This window comes from Physeter macrocephalus, chromosome 10 (assembly GCF_002837175.3).
Source record: "Physeter macrocephalus isolate SW-GA chromosome 10, ASM283717v5, whole genome shotgun sequence".
NCBI lineage: Eukaryota > Metazoa > Chordata > Mammalia > Artiodactyla > Physeteridae > Physeter > Physeter macrocephalus.
The window spans coordinates 69730374-69751067 of NC_041223.1; the positions used below are offsets into that span (position 1 = coordinate 69730374).

The following is a 20694-nucleotide window of genomic DNA, read 5'->3' on the forward strand; positions in this document are numbered from 1 at the left end:
CAGAAGTTCAGGGAGATTGAGACACTTGCTCAAAGCGACCCAGTTGGTATGAAACAGAGCCAGATGACAAACATGATCTTCCGTGCCCCATTGTCCAGGGTCTTGCCACTGGGATTGTTCTCCGGGCAAAGGCTCTCCAACATAAACAGCAGGGTCCAAGGACCCAGATATATGCTACTGCTGTGGATTCTGTGTCTGGCTGTGAAAATGCAGAAAAAGCAAAAGTTTCCTTTTTAGTGGGCTTAGATTAAAAAATAGAACATTCCACAACTCATTGACTTACAGGACTTTGTAGGGCCTTATCTGAGTTTGGGTTCCCCGAGAAGCAGACCTGAGACAAGCATTCCAGCACAAGCAGTTTATTGCTGGCAATCCCAGGAAACACAAGAAGAGGCTGGGGACAGGGGAAGGGAAGGAAGCAGAAGGGGTCATGCCATCCAACCAGATCTGTGTGAGACTCGGTTCCTCAGGGGTACTCCGAGTCAGCAAAGAGCTCACCTCAGGGTTGTCCCAGCTGAGGGGCCAGGAGCTTATCCATCTCATCTCATCTTATCTTATCCATCTCCCAACCCTTCCCCCAACTCCACTCCCTGGCTGAGGGCTGCTTCCAGAGGCTTGAACTCTCTGGCATTTGGGGCTGGCCCTGTGCGTGGGCTGGGAGCCCTCAGGCTGCGGTGCGGGTCTCACCACCGGTGGTAGCAGCCTTTGCCCAGCGGAGGCGAGTGTCAGAGGATGGAGTGTCAGAGGATGGAGTGGGGCTCAGGTTCCCCGCTCTGTAGAGCCTCTTGCTGAGTCCCCCCGCCCCAAGTAGGGTTCGAGAGCCTCCTGCGGCAGCAAACCCCAGGGGCTAGAAGCAAGGCCTTCCCGGGCTCAGTTCCCTCCCCAGCCTGGGGTAGAGGGCGTCCTGCCATCACCCAGCTGTTCAGTGGGGGGGGGGGGTGTCTCCCTCTCTCCCCTTGGCCCCCAGGACTTCACGATGACCCTCTACCTGCGGCATTACTGGAAAGACGAGAGGCTGTCCTTCCCGAGCACCAAGAACCTCAGCATGACGTTTGACGGCCGGCTGGTGAAGAAGATCTGGGTCCCCGACATGTTTTTCGTGCACTCCAAGCGCTCCTTCATCCACGACACCACCACGGACAACGTGATGCTGCGGGTCCAGCCCGACGGCAAAGTGCTCTACAGCCTCAGGTGAGCCTTCCTGGCCTCCTTCTGGGCCTCTTTCCCTCGGAGGCCTCTTACTCCTGAAGCTGGGAGGAAGGGAAAACTTTTGTCAACCAAGGACATCACTGGTCCCACCACAGCAGTTTTGCTTTTACCTTTTTTTTTGGCCACGCCGCGTGGCTTGTGGGATTTTAGTGCCCAAGCAGGGATGGAACCGGTGCCCCCTGCAGTTGAAGCGGAGTCCTAACCATGGACCGCCAGGGAATTCTGCTTTTTGGCTTTGAACAGCTTAGCTTCTAACTTTCCAGGAGCTGCCGACTTTTCAACATCAAGAAAACCTAACTGTACACATGAGTAAACATACATTTATTTATTTATCTATCTATCTATCTTTGGCTGTGTTGGGTCTTCGTTGCTGCGCGTGAGCTCTCTCTAGCTGTGGCGAAGGGGGGCTACTCTTCGTTGGGCTCAGTAGTTGTAGCACGCAGGCTCAGTAATCGTAGCGCATGGGCTTAGTTGCTCCGCGGCATGTGGGATCTTCCCGGACCAGGGCACGAACCTGTGTCCCCTGCATTGGCAGGCGGATTCTTAACCACTGCGCCACTAGGGAAGCCCCAGAGTAAACATTTTAAAGAATTATTTCGTCTTGCAAATACACTTGGGGAAATTTCTCAGGCTGATGCTTATGATTTATGCCCTATTCAAGTTCAATTTCAAACGTTTAATGAAAGTTTTATTTCTCTAGTAGGGGTCAGAGAAGTAGCTAACGTAGTCTTCTCAAAGACCTGCCTCCTTCAACTCCTCCGATTCCCAATTTCCGATTTGGAATTTTGGTTTAGAAGAAAATTTGTTTACCTTGCCTGGCCAGCTCAGGCTTGTTTTTTGTCCCTTCCCCCGGGTGTTCTCCTTGAGAAACTATGGGGCCACTGGGCCGCTTGATGATTTTAAATGGTATTTTGAGCATCACTTAGGAAACATAAAGAATAAAATCTTCCCTTCTCACAAGCTTAGATACCTTAGAAATGTTTCTTTTATTTATTTATTAAAGTATAGTTGCTTTACAATATTACATTAGTTTCAGGTGTACAACATAGTGATTCAATATTTTGATAGTCTATACTCCATCTACAGTTATTAGAAAATATTGGCTCTATTCCCTGTGCTGTGCAGTAGCCTTAGAATTGTTTAGTTTCTCATCGAGCACTGACCTGGGGAAGCTTTCCTTAAGCACAGGCATGCAGTGGGGCTTTCCCTGTACGCCCACTTTAGAAACTTGTGGTGCCTGCCTCCCCCTGGGAGGGCACGTGGAGATGAGCTGCGGGCCTTCACAGAGAAGCGACTCAGCTACTGGCTGAGATTTACTCCTTCTGTGCTGTGCTGATGGTGCATTTCAGCTGTACAGACTTGGTTTTGGTAAAGCTGAATCCACACACCAGTGTCTACGTAGCGGGTGTCTGCGTGGATGCAGTGTATCTTTAGAGTCAGAGATGGCAGTGTCGAAGCTGCCCCCACCCCCATCTCCCAAAGGAATATTTATAATAATCCTTCATTACTCATGCTGGCTTGGAATCTAAGCAGTTAGATACCAGACTCAGAGCAGGGTTATGGGGGTGTTCCTCTGCAGGGCCTGAAATACGTCCTCTCACAGGAGTACCCAGGTGGCTCAAGGGTGGGCAACCCCTTCCCCAAGCCATGTTGGGTTGATTCTCCCAGGAGTCCTCACATTTGAGGCAGCTGCCAAGACAGCTTCAGCTCAACAAACACCAACAAAATAACACGATCTAATAACACCAGGGATTCAGAGGACTAGACCAAAACACTAGGTAGCTTGAAAAACCAATTCCATGGCTCTTGAATTCCCAGTCAACTTCAAGATATGAGAGTCAGTGATTGTGGGAGGAAGAGATGTTTTGTGGAAGAGCTGGAGGCACTCCTGCAGTGGGACCACGGGGACCACTTGGAGAGCTTGGAGCATGTGTGCCTACAGTTGGGGGACACTGCAGTTAGTGCGCGAGAGAAGAGCTATCTAACCACCTAGGGGCAGAGCCAGGTGGGCTCGGTCTGCACTCCCAGGGTTGTCAGGAGTAGGTCAGTGTGTGTGGGATGGACAGTGGGTGAGCCAAGAGCTGGTATGGGAGATGCGGCTGAAGGATGCAGGTGTCCAGTGGTGGGAATGAAGGAAAGAAAGTCTCCGCTTCAACTGCGTAGCAGGCCCAGAGGGCTTGAAGCCACCCTCACCAGAGAAATGTCCTGGCCTCCCCCCGCCCTCACTTCCACCCACGTAGGTAGAAGGGGACCAGAGATGGCAGACAATGACCACTCAGATGCCAGCTCTGCCTTAGCTGGGGACGGGGGGCAGAAGTCTCAATGTGAATGAAATTTGAAGTGTTGATTAATATCTCGGACCGAAATTCTTTTCATTTTGGAAGTGAGATGTGTTTTTTTACTTCTGAGGGTTTTGACTGCCTGTCACGTGAGAGTAAGCAGGAAAATCACAGGACCTGGCAAGTTTTCATCCAAGACAAGGGACGATCCTCCCACTGGAACAATTTAAAGGGACTTGGGGGAAGCATAATAATAAACACGGGTGAGATCACACCACACACTGTGCTTGTTCAGTGTGTGGGCTACAAGTGGAAAAGCATCAAGTCAGGGTGCCAAGAACCAGTCTGATGATGTCTGTCGTTCTAAAAACATCTGTTCCTGTACCTACTGATACAGAGAGAAGAGCTGTTTAATCCTTTTGTTCACAGCAAAAACTGCCTGCATTTGACATTTCATGTCCCCAAAGTGTGCCACAAGTGTCTCCAAGCTTAGTTCCTAGTTTCTTTCTTGCTGGTGATGCTATCAGCTGTGGTTATCTGGTGATGTGCCCAGAGAAATGGGAGGCTGGCTACCCACTAGGTGTCCAAGTCAGGGACCAACCTGACAACCCCCCAAAAACATCCTGTATATCAGTATTTCTAGGGGAGATAAGATGACCCAGCTGTTAACAATACAGAAACCCTCCCAGAACACAACCATTCCAACACTCAAATGGAACGAGGAAAATACGGTGAATATACGGATAATTAATTTCTTCAAGAAAGCTCTTTCCCTTGAAATTTCCATTTACAAGCGAATTTTTTTCCTTTTCGGCCATGAATTATCCAGATAATTTTTACAACTTATACATAACCAATTTTCTGTGGTTGAAGGAAAAATAGTATGTTCACTAGCCAATGACTGTTAATCATAACCTGCCATGGGATTCCACACTGGGTGGGAGATGTTTCTTCCATGACTGACAATCTGTATTTGCTTCTTCTCTGATGCAGAATCTTACTTTCCTGTGTAAACTCTGAAACAAAACCATTAGATGCCAACAAGTGCTTGCATGTTGATACCATAAGATCTTCCAGTGTTTTTCCATTACTGTGATCTCCTTGGAATTACCCATTAAAAACACCTGTGTCCACTAGTAGATGTTATTATCAATATAGAAATATCAACATTGTAAAAAGACAAAAGTGCCAAATTTGGCAGCTGGCATAAGTACTTCATGAATATTATTTCTGAGACATTGGACACAAATATTGAATATCAATAAAATCAATAAAAGAAGAATTTGAATGATCTGAAACAGGAGAGCAATATATGCTCCTATGGTTTAAGAAACCGTATCAGATGAGTTGTGATTTCACTTTTTTTGTTTTTGTTTTTTTGCGGTACACAGGCCTCTCACTGTTGTGGCCTCTCCCGTTGCGGAGCACAGGCTCCGGACGCGCAGGCCCAGCGGCCATGGCTCACGGGCCCAGCCGCTCCGCGGCACGTGGGATCTTCCCGGACCGGGGCACGAACCCGTGTCCCCTGCATCGGCAGGCGGACTCTCAACCACTGCACCACCAGGGAAGCCCTCACATTGTTTTATCGAATGAGACCATTGCTTCACTACAATGCTTGCATGTGATGGGAGTTTAGTGCCGTCATTGTTTTCCCCACACTGACCCTGGGGTTAAACATAAACACCCAGGAGTACTCCAATGTGGGTATCACACATAAACTGCTTGGTTCTCTAAATCCTCGCACACTGCTTATGAATTACAAGAAGGAGGCAGTTGTACTGGGAGGAAGCAGAGGGCTATCTGCTTGTTTTATCATTTTGCACTTGTACTTTGCAGCCTCTGCACACTTGGATTTTGTCTTTTTGTTTCTAGGGTTACAGTGACCGCCATGTGCAACATGGACTTCAGCCGGTTTCCCCTGGACACACAAACGTGCTCGCTCGAAATTGAGAGCTGTGAGTAGGCTTGTGCCCAGGTACCCACACACACATCTGAAGTTACTCTAAACACCTCTGATCCTCAGGGGCAGGAGCAGGGTGTGTTCCTAGTCTGTGACTATGCTTTTAAAATGACTTTTTAGATAGAAGCCAAGTCTCGGGTAAGTTTGAAAATCGGGAACAAATTTGGGACTAAAACCTTCTATTCCCATAACTGACCCTTTTAATGCCCATGGCGATGGCTTTGAGCTTTGGTGTTGTGTGTGGAACCTGGACGTTTCCCAGTTCGCCAGGGCAAGAGCTCGGGGAGGGGGAGCAGAGAGCTCAGCAAATGTGAGTCTCCTTTCAAGCCCCCAGCCCAGCACTCACACATGCAGCCCACCAGAAAGTTCCTTTTGGATCTGTTTTATGGCTCTTCTGAACAAGATTTCCACTGAGGAAAGAATTTCCTGGCAAAAACAAGTTTGGCAGCAATTGCCCCAGGGGACAGCCATTGTGAGTGCAGGTGGTGGTTGAGATGCTCAGGTACAACTAAGGCACCTCGGGAAACAAACACACACACACACACACACACACACACACACGCACGCGCGCCCTGGAAAGTTAAACACCAGCCCCAGGAAGAGCAAGGCTGCGGCAGCATCCGGGACTAGCCGCTGGCATCTCTAGCTCTCTGCGAACCTGCCCCCATGCTCCAGTCTCTGCCCAAACGTTTCCTCTGATGCGCACAGGCTGGACCCTCCCGTGACTCCCACTCCTTTACTGCTCCCGAACCAACACACACCCACTGGCACGTCTCAGCCTCAGTCCCGTAAGGAGTCATGGTGGCCCAGGGCACCTTGGTAAGCCTCCCCGGGCGGTGGTGGTGCAGCAGGGGTCCCCTGGCTCCAGTCATCCAGGGCCGAGGAGCACAGGGCTGTGGACCCCCAGGGAGCAAGGGCCACACGGACAGCTCTGCAGGGCGCTCAGTGTGGGATCAGGGGGAATAAACCCCAGGACTAAGAGGGTGACTGTTTCCTGCGCCGCGGCTTTCTACCTGCTGTCCTTTAATCCTCCCAAACTCCCTGTGAGAAGGTTACTGTGATCTCCATTACACAGAGGAGGGGCGTAACAGAGCGAAGGACTAACCGTTGGCTCCAGAACCTTGCTTTCCCCACAATACCCAGGCAGCGGCATCTGTCAGGGTTCCACCAGAGAAGCAGAACCATAGGAGATACACAGGGAGAGAGTTAGTACAGGGGACCGGAGCATAAGGGCTCGGCGAGCACCTGCAAGGCAGGCTGGGGACCCTGGGCAGGATCCCCCCCTGTTGCCCACGGGTGAAATGCCTTTTTCCTCCGGGAAACCTCAGGTCTGCTCTTAAGGCCTTTCAACTGATTGGATCAGGCCCATCCAGATTAATCTGGATCATCGCCTTTACTTCACATGAACTGGTTGTAGATGTCACAACTACAAAGCATCTTCCCAGCAGCACCTGGATTAGTGTCGGATTGAATCACTGGGTTCTTACTATAACCTGGCCAAGGGGACACGTGAAAGCAGCCGTCACACAGGTCAAAGGTTAGAGGCAGAATAAAAGAGGAATAAGGGCTTCCCTGGTGGCGCAGTGGTTGAGAATCCGCCTGCCGATGCAGGGGACACGGGTTCGCGCCCCGGTCTGGGAGGATCCCATACGCCGCGGAGCGGCTGGGCCCGTGAGCCATGGCCGCTGGGCCTGCGCGTCCGGAGCCTGTGCTCCGCAAAGGGAGAGGCCACAGCAGTGAGAGGCCCACATACCGCAAAAAAAAAAAAAAAAAGAGGAATCAAATAGAGCCTCAGGGAGCCCCAGAAAGAACAGTTTACACACGAGCAGACTGGACCGGCAACCCCCAAGGGTTTTATCCCAGTTCTGCCCAGGCAGCAGGTAGGTCTGCCCGGCTGGGGTAGGTGGTGTGCTCAGCTAAGCGGTCAGGGTGGGGAAGTGCAGCCCCAGAGGGGAAGCAATCCTCAGGGCAATCGCTTTGATTCTACCCTGGGCAGGAGCAACTGGAAGACTGCAGGGAAGGGACTTGTTCTGCTGCATCTCTTTATGGGTCCTTTCTTGCTAGAATGCAGCCCGTATTACCTGAGAGAGTGTTTGAAGGTATTTGCCATCGATAATGCATCGTCACCCTTTGAAAGAAGAAAGGTCTAAATCACCCATGGTTTAGAAAGCTGAACCATGTGAAATGTTGCCGCTCTTTAACCTGCAAAAAAAATTTTTTTAAAGAGCAAATTGTAGATTCTGGTCTACAAATATAGCGATTTCATCTGGTTTAAGGCTGAATTGAGGGGTGAGCACTTTTGCAGCAATGATGATCGTTTAGGCCTGAGAGCTTTGCCCTGATGACTTTTGGAAGGCTGAGGAGAATTAGATTTGTCTTTTTGGATTCACTTTTGCTTCATTTAGACTGCGGTTTGTTTATTCAGACATCTTATCCCAATCCCCACAGAGCCTCACAGACAGGCTCGTCGTCTTTCCTGGCGTCTGACGCTGTCTCTGTCTTTTCAGATGCCTACACGGAAGACGACCTCATGCTGTACTGGAAGAAAGGCAATGACTCTTTAAAGACAGATGAGCGGATCTCACTCTCCCAGTTCCTCATCCAGGAGTTCCACACCACCACCAAACTGGCCTTCTACAGCAGCACAGGTGGGGGCGGGGCTAAGAGGGGGCGGGGCTAGGAGAGGGGCGGGGCATCCTCCATCTCAGGAAGCCTGTGCCTTTGTTGTCAAGTGAGCAGAGCCTGTGCCACTTGGATTTGAAACCAAGGATCTGGACTTCTAGATCAGGTCTAGAGGGTGGTGAGCATTGGGTGAGGGTGATTTTTTGATACCTCCAAAGCATCAGAATTGATAACCTAGAAAATGCTGGTAAGGGCTCCAACATAAGCCCCGTGGGGAGGTCTATTTGAGACGACGGCATCGCCAGTTTAGCAGCGGGAATCTCACCCTGATATAACGCCCTCTCTTATGGGCAAGAAATAGTCCAATTTCAGGTTTATTGTTTTCCGGTCACGTTCTCTTGGCTTCAGCCCCTTTGAGTGCTTCTCTCTTAACCAATCCCCTCCTACCATAATGCTTGCACGGGCCCTCTTATGACCCTCTTGTGAGCCACGGTGCAGGAACTACTGGTCATTGGTCATTCTCTGTGGGCAGTGTTGTTGCTTTCTGAACCAAGGGCCTGGGCAAGCTTGCCAGCCCTCCCCCGCACCGACGTTGCCAGAGGGCAGGCCCTGTGGTCTTCCTCTTGGCAGCTGAGGTTACAGCTGAGCTTCACTCTCTCCAACCCTTGCCTCTTTCTTGACCAATTACCTTTCAGGCTGATTTTGCTCTAATCTTTATGCAGTTTCTGTTGCTAAAACATCGCATGGTTGACGACCCAGAGAAGTGCCACTGTTTGAGTCTCTCTGATCTGTAACAGAGGGCACTGCTCCCTTTCAACATGTGGCGATCCCGCATCTCTTATCTTTTGCATACATCACCCACCAGTCTTGGTCCTTTGGGGGATCCCCCATTCCTTTGACTCTTAGCATTTTGACCTTCCTCCTTGCGTGAGTCCATTTCAGGTTGCTATAACAAAGCGCCATAGACTGGGTAGCTTCCAAACAACAGAAATTTATTTCGCACAGTTCTGGAGGCTGGGAAGTCCAAAATCAAGGTCCCGGCAGATTCAGTGTCTGATGAGAGCCCGCTCCCTAGTTCAGAGACTCACTGTGTCCTCACATGGGGGAAGAGGTGAGGGAGATCTCCGAGACACATGTTATAAGGGCACCAATCCCATTCACGATGTAATCACCTCCCAAAGGCCCCACCTCCAAATACCATCACAGAGAGGATTAGGTTTCAACACACGAATTTGAGAAGGACACAGGCAGTCTGTAAGCACCTCCACAGTCACTTTTTGGAGCTGTTATAATTATAACCGTTGCACTAAAATTGTCCTGGATGCCAAGTTTTCTAGTTAACGTTGCCAAGTCCCCATTTTATTTTCAGCCCTCATCATGTCAAATTTATCCTGCCTTTTCCTCTCCTTCCACCATTCTCCTGTTCCTTTCAACTCCTCCCTGTAAGTTTTCCTTGTAAAGAACAAGAGTGGAGCTAAAGCATAGCCTAAATGCATTGTTGTAGTAAGCTTGGTATTTTAACTTCAAACATATTTTCCCCCATAAGAAATCCAACAGGCGTTGTTAAATCCATACATCTCAAGCTTTAACGTGTATAGGAATCACGTGGGGAGGAGTGTTAAACGGAGGTTCTGAGTCAGTAGGATCTGGGGTGGGGCCCGAGAGTCTGCATTTCCAACAAGCAACCAAGTGATGGTGGTACCGCCAGGCCCTGTGCCATAGTTTGAGTAACAAGAGTCTTCAATGGCCTGGTTCCCTTTACGTACAGAATGAGGGCCAAAATTCCTTGAGATGGACTCACCCATGCGGTATGAATTATCGTATAATCACTCTGTTCCATGGGGTTTCTCACTTCCCCTTTATAAAGGTTGGGTACGTTTCCAGGGAAGCGTCTAAGGCATTTATGATTCTCTGAATAGTTTGTCCTATGAAGGAGCTGAGTGGCTCTGCTGTGTGTTCTCTTTCTTCCTGTGTCCCCCAGGCTGGTACAACCGTCTCTACATTAACTTCACGTTGCGTCGCCACATCTTCTTCTTCTTGCTGCAAACCTACTTTCCCGCCACGCTGATGGTCATGCTGTCCTGGGTGTCCTTCTGGATCGACCGCAGAGCTGTGCCCGCCAGAGTCCCTTTAGGTAAGAAACCTCTCAAGTGCACATTCCAGATATCTGAAAATACAAGTAATTCCTTCCAGATAAAACCATTCTTTCCAAATTGGCCCTGAACACTTGTTGGTATTATAACTTGGAAAAACTTTGTTATTCGTTCACAGGTAAAATGCCACTATTAAGAATCTATGTAGCAGAAATTCCCTGGTGGTCCAATGGCTAGGACTCTGTGCTTTCATGGCTGAGGGCCCAGCTTCCATCCCTGGTCTGGGAACTAAGATCCCAAAAGCATTGAGGCCAAAAAAGAAAAAAAAAAAAATCTATGCAGCAAGGCTGTTTCTAGGGCCCCATAGGTTCCCATGTAAACAACTCATCTTTAATCTTGTTAGAGCTGATTTCTGGGGTGGGTGGTCCTGGTTTGTGGTGCTTTCTCTGCCCACCTGCCTAAGAAAGTCACATTCTGTAACAGCGTTTCTCCAAAGGTGGCCCAAGGGATCTTTGTGACAATCTCTGGGGGAAATTGTTTAAAATGAAGAATCCGGGGTCCCATCTACATATATAGGATCAGAAGCTCTGAGAGCGGACCAGGAATTTGCATTTTGAACACGCTCCCCCAGTAATTTTTTTTTTCTGTAAATATTTTATATTTTGCTTTGTATGGTAGTTATAGAAATATATAAATTCATTGAGCTCAATATTTAGGATTTATGCACTTTATTGTAAGCAAATTATTCTTCAATTTATCTCTCCTTTTTAAAAAATTTATTTTATTTATTTTCTTTTGGCTGCATTGGGTACTTCATTGCTGCGCGCGGCTTTCTCTAGTTGCGGCGAGCGGGGGCTACTCTTCGTTGTGGTGCGGGGGTTTCCCATCGCTGTGGCTTCTCTTGTTGCGGAGCTTGGGCTCTAGGTGCGCGGGCTTCAGTAGTTGTGGCACGTGGGCTCAGTAGTTGTGGCTCGCGGGCTCCAGAGCGCAGGCTCAGTAGTTGTGGCACACGGGCTTAGTTGCTCTGCAGCATGTGGGATCTTCCTGGACCAGGGCTCGAACCCGTGTCCCCTGCATTGGCAGGCGGATTCTTAACCACTGCGCCACCAGGGAAGTCCCGCATTCTTCTATTTAAAGTCAGAAAACTAACCGGATTTTAGGAAGTCTTGCTTTTTTAAATTGCTTGTCCAAATTTCTTTTTTTATTATTATTTTTCCACCTTTTTTTGGTTTTTTTTTTGCGGTACGCGGGCCTCTCACTGCTGTGGCCTCTCACTGTTGTGGCCTCTCCCGTTGCGGAGCACAGGCTCCGGACGCGCAGGCTCAGCGGCCATGGCTCACGGGCCCAGCTGCTCCGCGGCATGTGGGATCCTCCCAGACAGGGGCATGAACCCGTGTCCCCTGCATTGGCAGGCGGACTCTCAACCACTGCGCCACCAGGGAAGCCCTCCACTTTCTTGCACATCTATTACCTTTTCCTGTCTGGACTGGTTTCCTCTTCTTACTCATTGATCTGTTGATCAAGTCTTCGTGATCTTTTGCCTTGGTTCACAAAGATAAAAACACCTTATCCTTGGTGTCTGTCACTGCTTTCAATCCATAAGGTAACATAGTAACAGCTGATACTAATTGTGAGGTATTGGGCTGTTTTACATACATTATCCCACTTAATTCGCATAAAAAAGCTCACGGACTAGCCATTATTATCATTGTTTTACTGCCCACCCCCCTACCCCGCCCCCTTAATTCCTATACATACTCAAGTCTGAGAATGCCTACTCTACAAGCCTTCCATCAACAGCTATTTGCTATCAACTCTTCCCCGCTTTAAATATCGCACCCACTCCACACACGGCACCATTGCTAATACGTCCAGGAGCTTCAAGGGAGAGATGACCCACCAGGTTTTAGTGAAATAGGATTGGCGCTGGCCCTTAAGATGACCCCAATCCGCTGTGATTTGGTGTTTGCCAAGCAAATGTTCTGAGCTTAATTTGAAATCTTGGGGAAATTTCCACTGACAGATGCCCTGGCCTTTAACGGTTGTTCTGTATCTTGAACAGTTACTGTGCTCAATAAATAAACATTCTAGTTTAAAAAATCTGTTTCCCATAAATGAGGTTAACATCATTCTTGGTAAAATTGACCGAGTCCTCAAGTCAACACGGCAGAACGCGCAGCCAGGTGCAGCATAGTGGGGTGGGGCTCTGCCAGAGCTGCCCTGACAGCTGGTAATATAGGCCCAGGACTGCAAGGTTCTACACCAGCAACAAGGGCACAAAGATTAAAATAAAACTTGTGTACCTTTTTTCCCTTTTTTGGAGAAGAAGTTACAAGAAATATACATAGCTGCTCATATATGCAATCGTTGTTTTTTTATTCATTTATTTTTATTTTACTTATTTATTTTTTGGCCGTGCCCCATGACTTGCGGGATCTCAGTTCCCCGACCAGTGATTGAATCTGGGTCGGGGCGGTGATAGCCCGGAATCCTTACCATTAGGCCACCAGGGAACTCCCCTGCAATCTTTGTTTTGTGCAATTGAATGGAAAGACCCTGCCAACCTGTCAGGGGCTCTCTGCCAAAGAAGAGAGTGATGCAAGGCTGTTATGAAGATGCAGGGATACAGAGCCGGGAGAGGGTGAACATGGGGGATGGAGGAACCGGAGAAGCTTCATAAAAGCTAAAACTGGAAAGGTGAGCAGGTGTTTGCTAGACAGAGGGGGCAGGGATGGAGACCTTCTAGGCTAGAGGAGCAGCTGGGAGAAAGAACAGAGGCACGAAGCCATCCAGTGGGTTTGGTGAAAGACAAACCCATGCTTCTTTCTCACTGTGTCTGCAGGGATCACCACGGTGCTGACCATGTCCACCATCATCACGGGTGTGAACGCCTCCATGCCCCGCGTGTCCTACGTCAAGGCCGTGGACATCTACCTCTGGGTCAGCTTCGTGTTCGTGTTCCTCTCGGTGCTGGAGTATGCGGCCGTCAACTACCTGACCACCGTGCAGGAGCGGAAAGAGCGGAAGCCTCAGGAGAAGGTGACTTTACCCTGAGCTGGAGTGCCTGCCCTGGAATGGGGGCCTGGACTGGCTCTAGACCCTGGACAGGTCCAACCTCCTCTGTAAAATGGGACAATGACACCCGCTCCTCCACCTACTTCATGGGTTGGTGTGAAGAGCAAACAAAAACGGTGTGAAATTTACTCTGGGCTACTTCTTTCATTCATTCAAGTATTTATTTGGCACCTACCATATACCAGGAGCTGCTAAGCCAAGTCAACTGAGACGTGGCCCCTTTAATCTTGGTGGTGTTGGTAGTTTAGTGATAAAAATAAATGGTAGTGCAACACGGTGGAACAAATGATTTATGAACATAGAGGTATCATAAAAGAAGCTTCCAGGAATTTCTTTTTCCAAGACATTCTTTTTAATAGTTGTATAATAATAAATGGCTTGGATGTAACATGATTTATTCCCCTATTAATGGGCAGTATATTGTTTCCATTTTTTGCCACTATAATAAATGCTTCAATAAACATTATATATATAAATATATACACATATATTTTTATATATACATATAATATATATATTATACATATATATTTATATATATATATAAAAGCTTCCAGGGAGGGCTTCCCTGGTGGCGCAGTGGTTGAGAGTCCCCCTGCCGATGCAGGGGACACAGGTTCGTGCCCCGGTCCGGGAAGATCCCACGTGCCGCGGAGCGGCTGGGCCCGTGAGCCATGGCCACTGAGCGTGCGCGTCCGGAGCCTGCTCTCCGCAACGGGAGAGGCCACAACAGTGAGAGGCCCGCATACCGCAAAAAAAAAAAAAAGTTTCCAGGGAAACATATCCTCCATTCTAGGAAATTTTCCTCCACATGTGACCTCATACATCTCCCATCCCTTCCCAGATCATCTTCCCTCCTACCTGGTTTCCCTTTCGTCCTCCTGTCTGCAATTCAGTGGTTATCTCCTCCAGAAAACTCTAGCTACATAGCAGGAACTATCCCCACAATGCCACACCTTTCAAATTCCCCACCACCCACTGCTCGCTCTCTCTCTCTCTCTCTCTCTCTCTCTCTCTCTCTCTCTCTCACACACACACACACACACATGCACGCAATAATTGTAAACATTTTTATCAGGGCTCATATCAGTTTATGATCTCATGGAGAACATGCCGATTATCTGATCATTAACCTTCTTGTGGGTCTCTGATATGACGGGATGTTTCCTAACAGTTGATGGGTTACCTGCTGTTTTAGAAGGTTCAATGTGCCACCACCATTATTCCCCCAACCCCATAATAGAAACTAGAAAAAGGCAATGGTCTCCACTAGGCAGCTTCTTTGGAAGGGCTTCTGAGAGAGGATTCTGAGCTCGCATCCCAACGTGCGTTTGCTGTGTCCGCAGCTTCCCTGCACCTGCGGGTTGCCTCAGCCACACGCGGTCCTGCTGGACGGCAGCTACAGTGACGGGGAGGTGAACGACCTGGGCAACTACACGCCCGAGAACGGAGACAAGCCAGACAGGATGATGGTGCAGCTGACGCTGGCCTCGGAGAGGAGCTCCCCGCAGAGGAAAAGCCAGAGGAGCAGCTACGTGAGCATGAAGATTGACACTCATGCCATTGATAAATACTCCAGAATCATTTTTCCAGCTGCATACATCTTATTCAATTTAATATACTGGTCGATTTTCTCATAAATGCCTGTAATTCTATAAATTTCACATTCTTCTATATGTATTACAGAAATACCTGAATGATGAAAAATAAGGTTATGATGAAAAGAAAGTTCACAGTACCCACCCTTCTCCATCTTTCCAAAACTACACTGACAAGACACTTACTGGTTTAATTTGCACTTACTGACCACCTATTGTGTACACAGCATTATACTCAGTGCTGCAGGTATAGACACCCATAGCAACTGATGATAGTTGTTACTGAGATCCCCTAGAAAAGCACGCTGCCAGTGAGGTGGGCACACCGTGGTTCAACCTCTTTTAGACCCTAAATGCTTATTCATATGAACCATGTCCCTTACGTGAGTGTCATTCAATTCTCTGGAACAAGTGGAACTGGGAAGCACCTAAAGTTCATTTACATGGGACATACATGCACCTAAACCCCACTTTGATCAAAATTCATACTTCAGTTTATAGCCTCTTCCCTATTTTATGTGCATCTCCCTGTGTTGATTTCAATACAAGGCAATAATATTCCTCCTTTTATTTACATCTTGTGGTTCCTGAGGTTTTACCTCTTCACCAGAAAAGCTCTTTTGATTGGGTGCAATGGCTTCTGATTTGGGTAGGAAATTTCCCTGGTTGGGAAACTTTGAAGAAGAGGGTATATGCATGCATTTTGTCAGTTTTGTCATAGAGGTAACTAGCCTAGAAAACTTGTGTGTAAGTGTTCCCTGTTTAATAGTTACTGCTTCATGGATCTCCACCTTGGAGCATGTCCAAGTTCAAAGTGAAGTCAGTAATGTGATATCTTCACTGAGGACCTTGGGAATAGACTGATTTTTTTTTGCAAAAACTTTTCAAGGAAATGCATAATTTGGGACTACCTGTAACTCTTTAGGATGAGAAATACACAGTTTCTGAATTTTAAAAAAAGAAATGGGAGCACATCACTGGACATCTCCATTTATACTCAGTGAATACCAGCATTTTCTGTGAACCAGAAAACAATGGCCACTGATGTAAGAGCATGGGATAAAGGAGTGTTCTAATCTGATGTATTATTTAAAAAACAAATAGCTATTCATACCATATATCTACAGGATCAACCCCTACCAAACTTATCCCAACAGCATTTGTTTGAAACTCAACTAAATTCTGTACACAGTAATGCCATTTTTATTCCAAAGTTAATTTGACTGATCCCTATACTAAATAATGTTATTTCTTACTGAGGGCTATACTTTAATCTTTAAAAAAACCCAAATTTGCAGAAAGCCTAATTACAAGGCAATCTCCCATTTCTTCCAATAAAAGCTCATCAAAAAAAAAAAAAGATTTTTTAGCAAACTCTAGTAGAAAAACGTAAAGGAATATAGATGAAATAGTTCGTCAACTTTTAATATTAAAAAATATTTTTAGAACATTACCTTTTTCATGCTTATTTTATGAAACAATTTCAATTAAACTTCACAAACATCTTGCCACTTGCGTTGTCCTCATGAGCAAGGCCACTTTAAACCATCTGGCAGGTTTCTGGGGCACGTAATCTGAACTTCCATCTACCCTATTTGGGAAACTCCACCATTCGAATCAACATATAGGATGCTATATTAGTCTGCTCAGGCCGCCAGAGCAAAGTACTGTTGACTGGGCGGCTTAAACAACAGAAATTTATTTTCTTTCAGTTCTGGAGGCTGGAAGTCCGAGATCAAGGTGTCAGCAGGTTTGGTTTCTCCTGAGGCCTCTTACCTTGGCTGGCAGATGGCCTTCTTATTGTGTCTTCACATGGCTTTTTTCTCTGAATACATGCATCCCTGGTGTCGCTTCCTTTTCTTTTAGGGACAGTAGTCATGCTGGATTAGAGCCCAGCCCTTACGATCTCATTTAACCTAAATTACCTCGTTAAAGGCCCTATCTTTAAATAAGTTGCACTGGGGGGTGAGGGCTTCAACATACAAATTTGGGGCGGACACAATTCAGCCCATAACAGATGCCCATGGGAATTATTCAGCTGCATAATAGTATATCCAGTGCATCTTATAGATATTTACTCTTGATCTTTGAAACATAATCACATACAGTATTGTTTTTTAAACTTATCTTTAAAAGGCTTGTTTACATTGATATCTATACTAGTGATTATGAAGAATAAGTTATTAAATTCATGTTGTTTCTTTGCTATCTTTTCTAGCAATCCTCTCAGGTGACCTCTACAAGCATTTAAAAGTAGCATCGACTGAGGTGATTTCCATGGTAATGTTTTCCCAAGACAGTACTTTGCTCTCAAAGCTATGTAACTGAGAGAGAACTCTGTAATTTGACTTTGTAAAGACCCAAATACAAAGCAACTCTCTTTTCTGATAATTTTGGAAAAAAACCTCACCTTATATGTGGGTATCTATAGTACTTAATAAACTTTTGCTGGCATGACTGGAGAGTAGGAAGATTTGGTTAATAATATTGTCTGGTTAATATGCAGGTACCATATGGCCATATTGAATAATTAATTTTTAAAGAGTTAAAATACTGTAAAATACACTTGACTAAAACTATATCAAAATTAATTTATTCTCTGTTGGATAGTTCAAAAGGCACTCCAGGAGTCTGAGGGTTTCTTATTATTGCTGTGATACAATGTGGACATCACAAAGATGTGCAGAGTGTTAGCCAAGAGAGCACTGGGGCTAGTCAGACCAGCTTTTATTTGATGGCAATATTCTCTTCCTGTGTTTTATGTTCCTAACCAATATTCTTTAGTTTTTTCATAATTCATATTTCATAGAGAAGTGTAGTGATGCTAGGTTTTAGAGAGAATAAAAAATGGAAACAACCTAAGTGTCCATTGACAGATGAATGGATAAAGATGTGGTATATGTATTACACAATGGAATACTACTCAGCCATAAAAAATAACAGTCTTGCCATTTGCAACAACATGGGTGGGCCTAGAGGGAATTATGCTAAGCAAAGTCAGTCAGACAGGGAAAGACAAATACCATATGATCTCACATTTATGTGGAATCTAAAAACAAAACAAAACAAAACCACACAAAAAATGAACAAGCAAAATAAAACAGAACCAAACTGATAGATACAGAGGTCAGATTAGTGGTTACCAGAGGGGAAGGGGTTGGGAGGGTGGGAGAAATGGGTGAATGGGCTCAACCATAGGGTGATGGATGGTAACTAGACTTGTGGTGGTGATCACTTTACAGTGTATACTGATGTCGAATTATAATGCTGTACACCTGAAACTTAAAGAAAAAAAAGGTTTGTTAATTACAATGAAACCTCACATTTGTAAAACCCAGTTTTATCTAAAAAGGAAAAAGTACTTTCACATTCGCTGTTTCATTTGAAGCTGAATGAGGAAATTTTAAAGGCAGAGAAAGACTGACTGGCATGTATTGATAACATGGCTAACAGGTAAAAGACTCCTAACCCAGTTCTCACTCACCTTATTACAGATAACAGATGAATACTGAACAAGTAAACAAACTGTCACGCACAATACATAAACATTAGTATGAGGGTATATTCTTTTACCAGTGGCAACTTTTTATTTATTCATTCATTCAGCAAGTAATTCTGAGCACCTACTATGTAGCATGCAACGTTCAAGACCAGTGCTTCTCAAACCATCTGTGGTGAAGGACCAGTTTGTTTAATTATTTTATATTTCCAATCCAGTGGAGAATTCCTCACAATCCCAGGTCTGAGCCTGCATTCCACCCTTCAGGAACACGGACTTGTGGGTTTGACCATGGTGCTCAAAACCGTGTGTGGATATAAGTCACAGTGATCACAATGAAGTATGTGGAGAAAGAACAATTTCATTTTGATGTTATTAAGAACAACTGTGTTACAACTGAGTTTCTGTGTATGGGAAATTCCTGTATCTGCAGTAATAAGAAAGCACATTATCCAGTGAACACACCAATAACGTTAGAATAACACCATTTAGTTAAGTTCAGTATTATCACAATTCTCAAAATAATGGGATGCTTTAACTTTTCAATTTCATATTCTGAATTTAATTTTAATCTATTTTCTTTCAATCATTTTTTTGTATTAGTTTCTTTGTGTGGAAGGAGACATCTTTGATTTTTCTTGAGATCAGAGTATTTTATAAACTCTGTTTACTTCAAAAACAATTTACCTATTGGTGAGTTTAGTGGGTTTCAAGTAGCTCTTTTTTAAAAAATAAATTTATTTATTTACTTATTTATTTTTGGCTGCATTGGGTCTTTGCTGCTGCACGAGGGCTTTCTCTAGTTGCGGTGAGCAGGGGCTACTCTTCTTTGCAGTGCACGGGCTTCTCATTACAGTGGCTTCTCTTGTGGCAGAGCACGGGCTCTAGGTGCTGGGGCTTCAGTAGCTGCAGCAGGTGGGTTCAGTAGTTGCAGCATGCGGGCCCCAGGGTCCGTGGGTTTCAGTAGTTGCAACACATGGGCTCAGTAGTTGCGGTGCACAGGCTCTAGAGTGCAGGCTCAGTAGTTGTGGTGCACGGGCTTAGTTGCTTCACAGCATGTGGGATCCTCCTGGACCAGGGCTTGAACCCATGTCCCCTGCATTGGCAGGCGGATTCTTAACCACTGCGCCACCAGGGAAGTCCCCAAGTGAGGGTTAAACACAACCCTAGTGACTGCGAGATAAAATTCAATGTCTTTTGGGTCTATACAATGTCCGACAGTTTGACTAGTCTGATCAATTGAACAGTAGCTTTGGCATTTTGTAGACTGAACCCTCCTTACTTATCTAAACTTTGATTCTCCAATTTATAAACTTTGTGATTCCCCAGTGGCTGGGGAAAAGCCATTGGAGCAAGAAAACTGGTGTTGGCAACAAATAAAATCTGAATTTTTTGTTGTTGTTGCAATGTAGAACCTAGATAAATGTAATTCCAGAACGTTGTCCCTAAAAATGATGGATTCCAAGGAAAAAGAAATTTTTGCAGAGGTCAACGTAATTGTTTGATAAGGATTAAATAAAGAGTCACGGAAGTTGCTTTAGGAAAATTTCCTGGCTACTACAGCAAGATTTCCTTTGAGCAAAGGCCAAGTTTTAAATCTCACTCAGGTGTGTTTTAACAGGATTCCACTTGTAATTTTCCAGTAGGTTTCTTTCTCTTAGAGCTATTGGAAAGCAACCAACTTTAGTACTGCCCAACTTAATGATACACCCAGAAAAATAGTTCAAGTATGAAAAAATGATAACTTAAAAAATTATCTGAAAATGATAATCTGAAAATTTCTCAGTCTTCACCCCAAATTGGCACTGTTTTCTCATGTTGTGCATCTGAATATAACTATCCTTATTTAAAAATCAATTTTAATGTTCTGGCTTTTCCCAAATATACCATGACTACAACTTAATATGAACTTAGTTAAAATAGTTACTGGCTTTGCCATTACAAATAGTTAACAATCTTTGCACAATGGTATTTAGTTATGAAATATGGCATGACTGTACTCCAGTATATCTGGTAGCTAAAAACCAAGGATTTAAGCTACAGAATTACAACTATTTTCCCATTTTGTAATACTGTTCCATAATAAGATTTAATTACCATGGAATTCCTCAAGTCGGAGTTCCATTTTGGGGTAATCGCTGCACCTATTTTTAATTGGGACAAATGCAATTCCCAGAACAGTGCTGGCATTACCTAGGAACATGTTAGGAAAGCAGAATCTCAAGCTCCACCCCACACCCAGTTAGAACTTGTATTTTAACAAGTTCCCTAGGTGAGTCTTATGTGCATTCAAGGGAGCAAAGCACTGAACTAGGTTCGCCTAAACATATGCCTTTGAGTATCATTCACAAAAAGTGAT

General features: G+C 45.6%; 1 protein-coding gene across 1 annotated transcript in view; it reads left to right on the forward strand.

The window, feature by feature from the left end:
* GABRR1 (gamma-aminobutyric acid type A receptor subunit rho1) overlaps positions 1-14878 on the forward strand; it is a 32170-nt gene extending 17292 nt beyond the window's left edge. The window contains exons 4-9 of the mRNA XM_007103129.2: positions 968-1191; positions 5361-5443; positions 7956-8096; positions 10052-10204; positions 13006-13202; positions 14585-14878. Of these exons, the coding sequence (XP_007103191.1) occupies positions 968-1191; positions 5361-5443; positions 7956-8096; positions 10052-10204; positions 13006-13202; positions 14585-14878 (1092 nt within the window). The remainder of the gene's footprint in view (positions 1-967; positions 1192-5360; positions 5444-7955; positions 8097-10051; positions 10205-13005; positions 13203-14584) is intronic.
* Positions 14879-20694: the final 5816 nt, after the last annotated feature.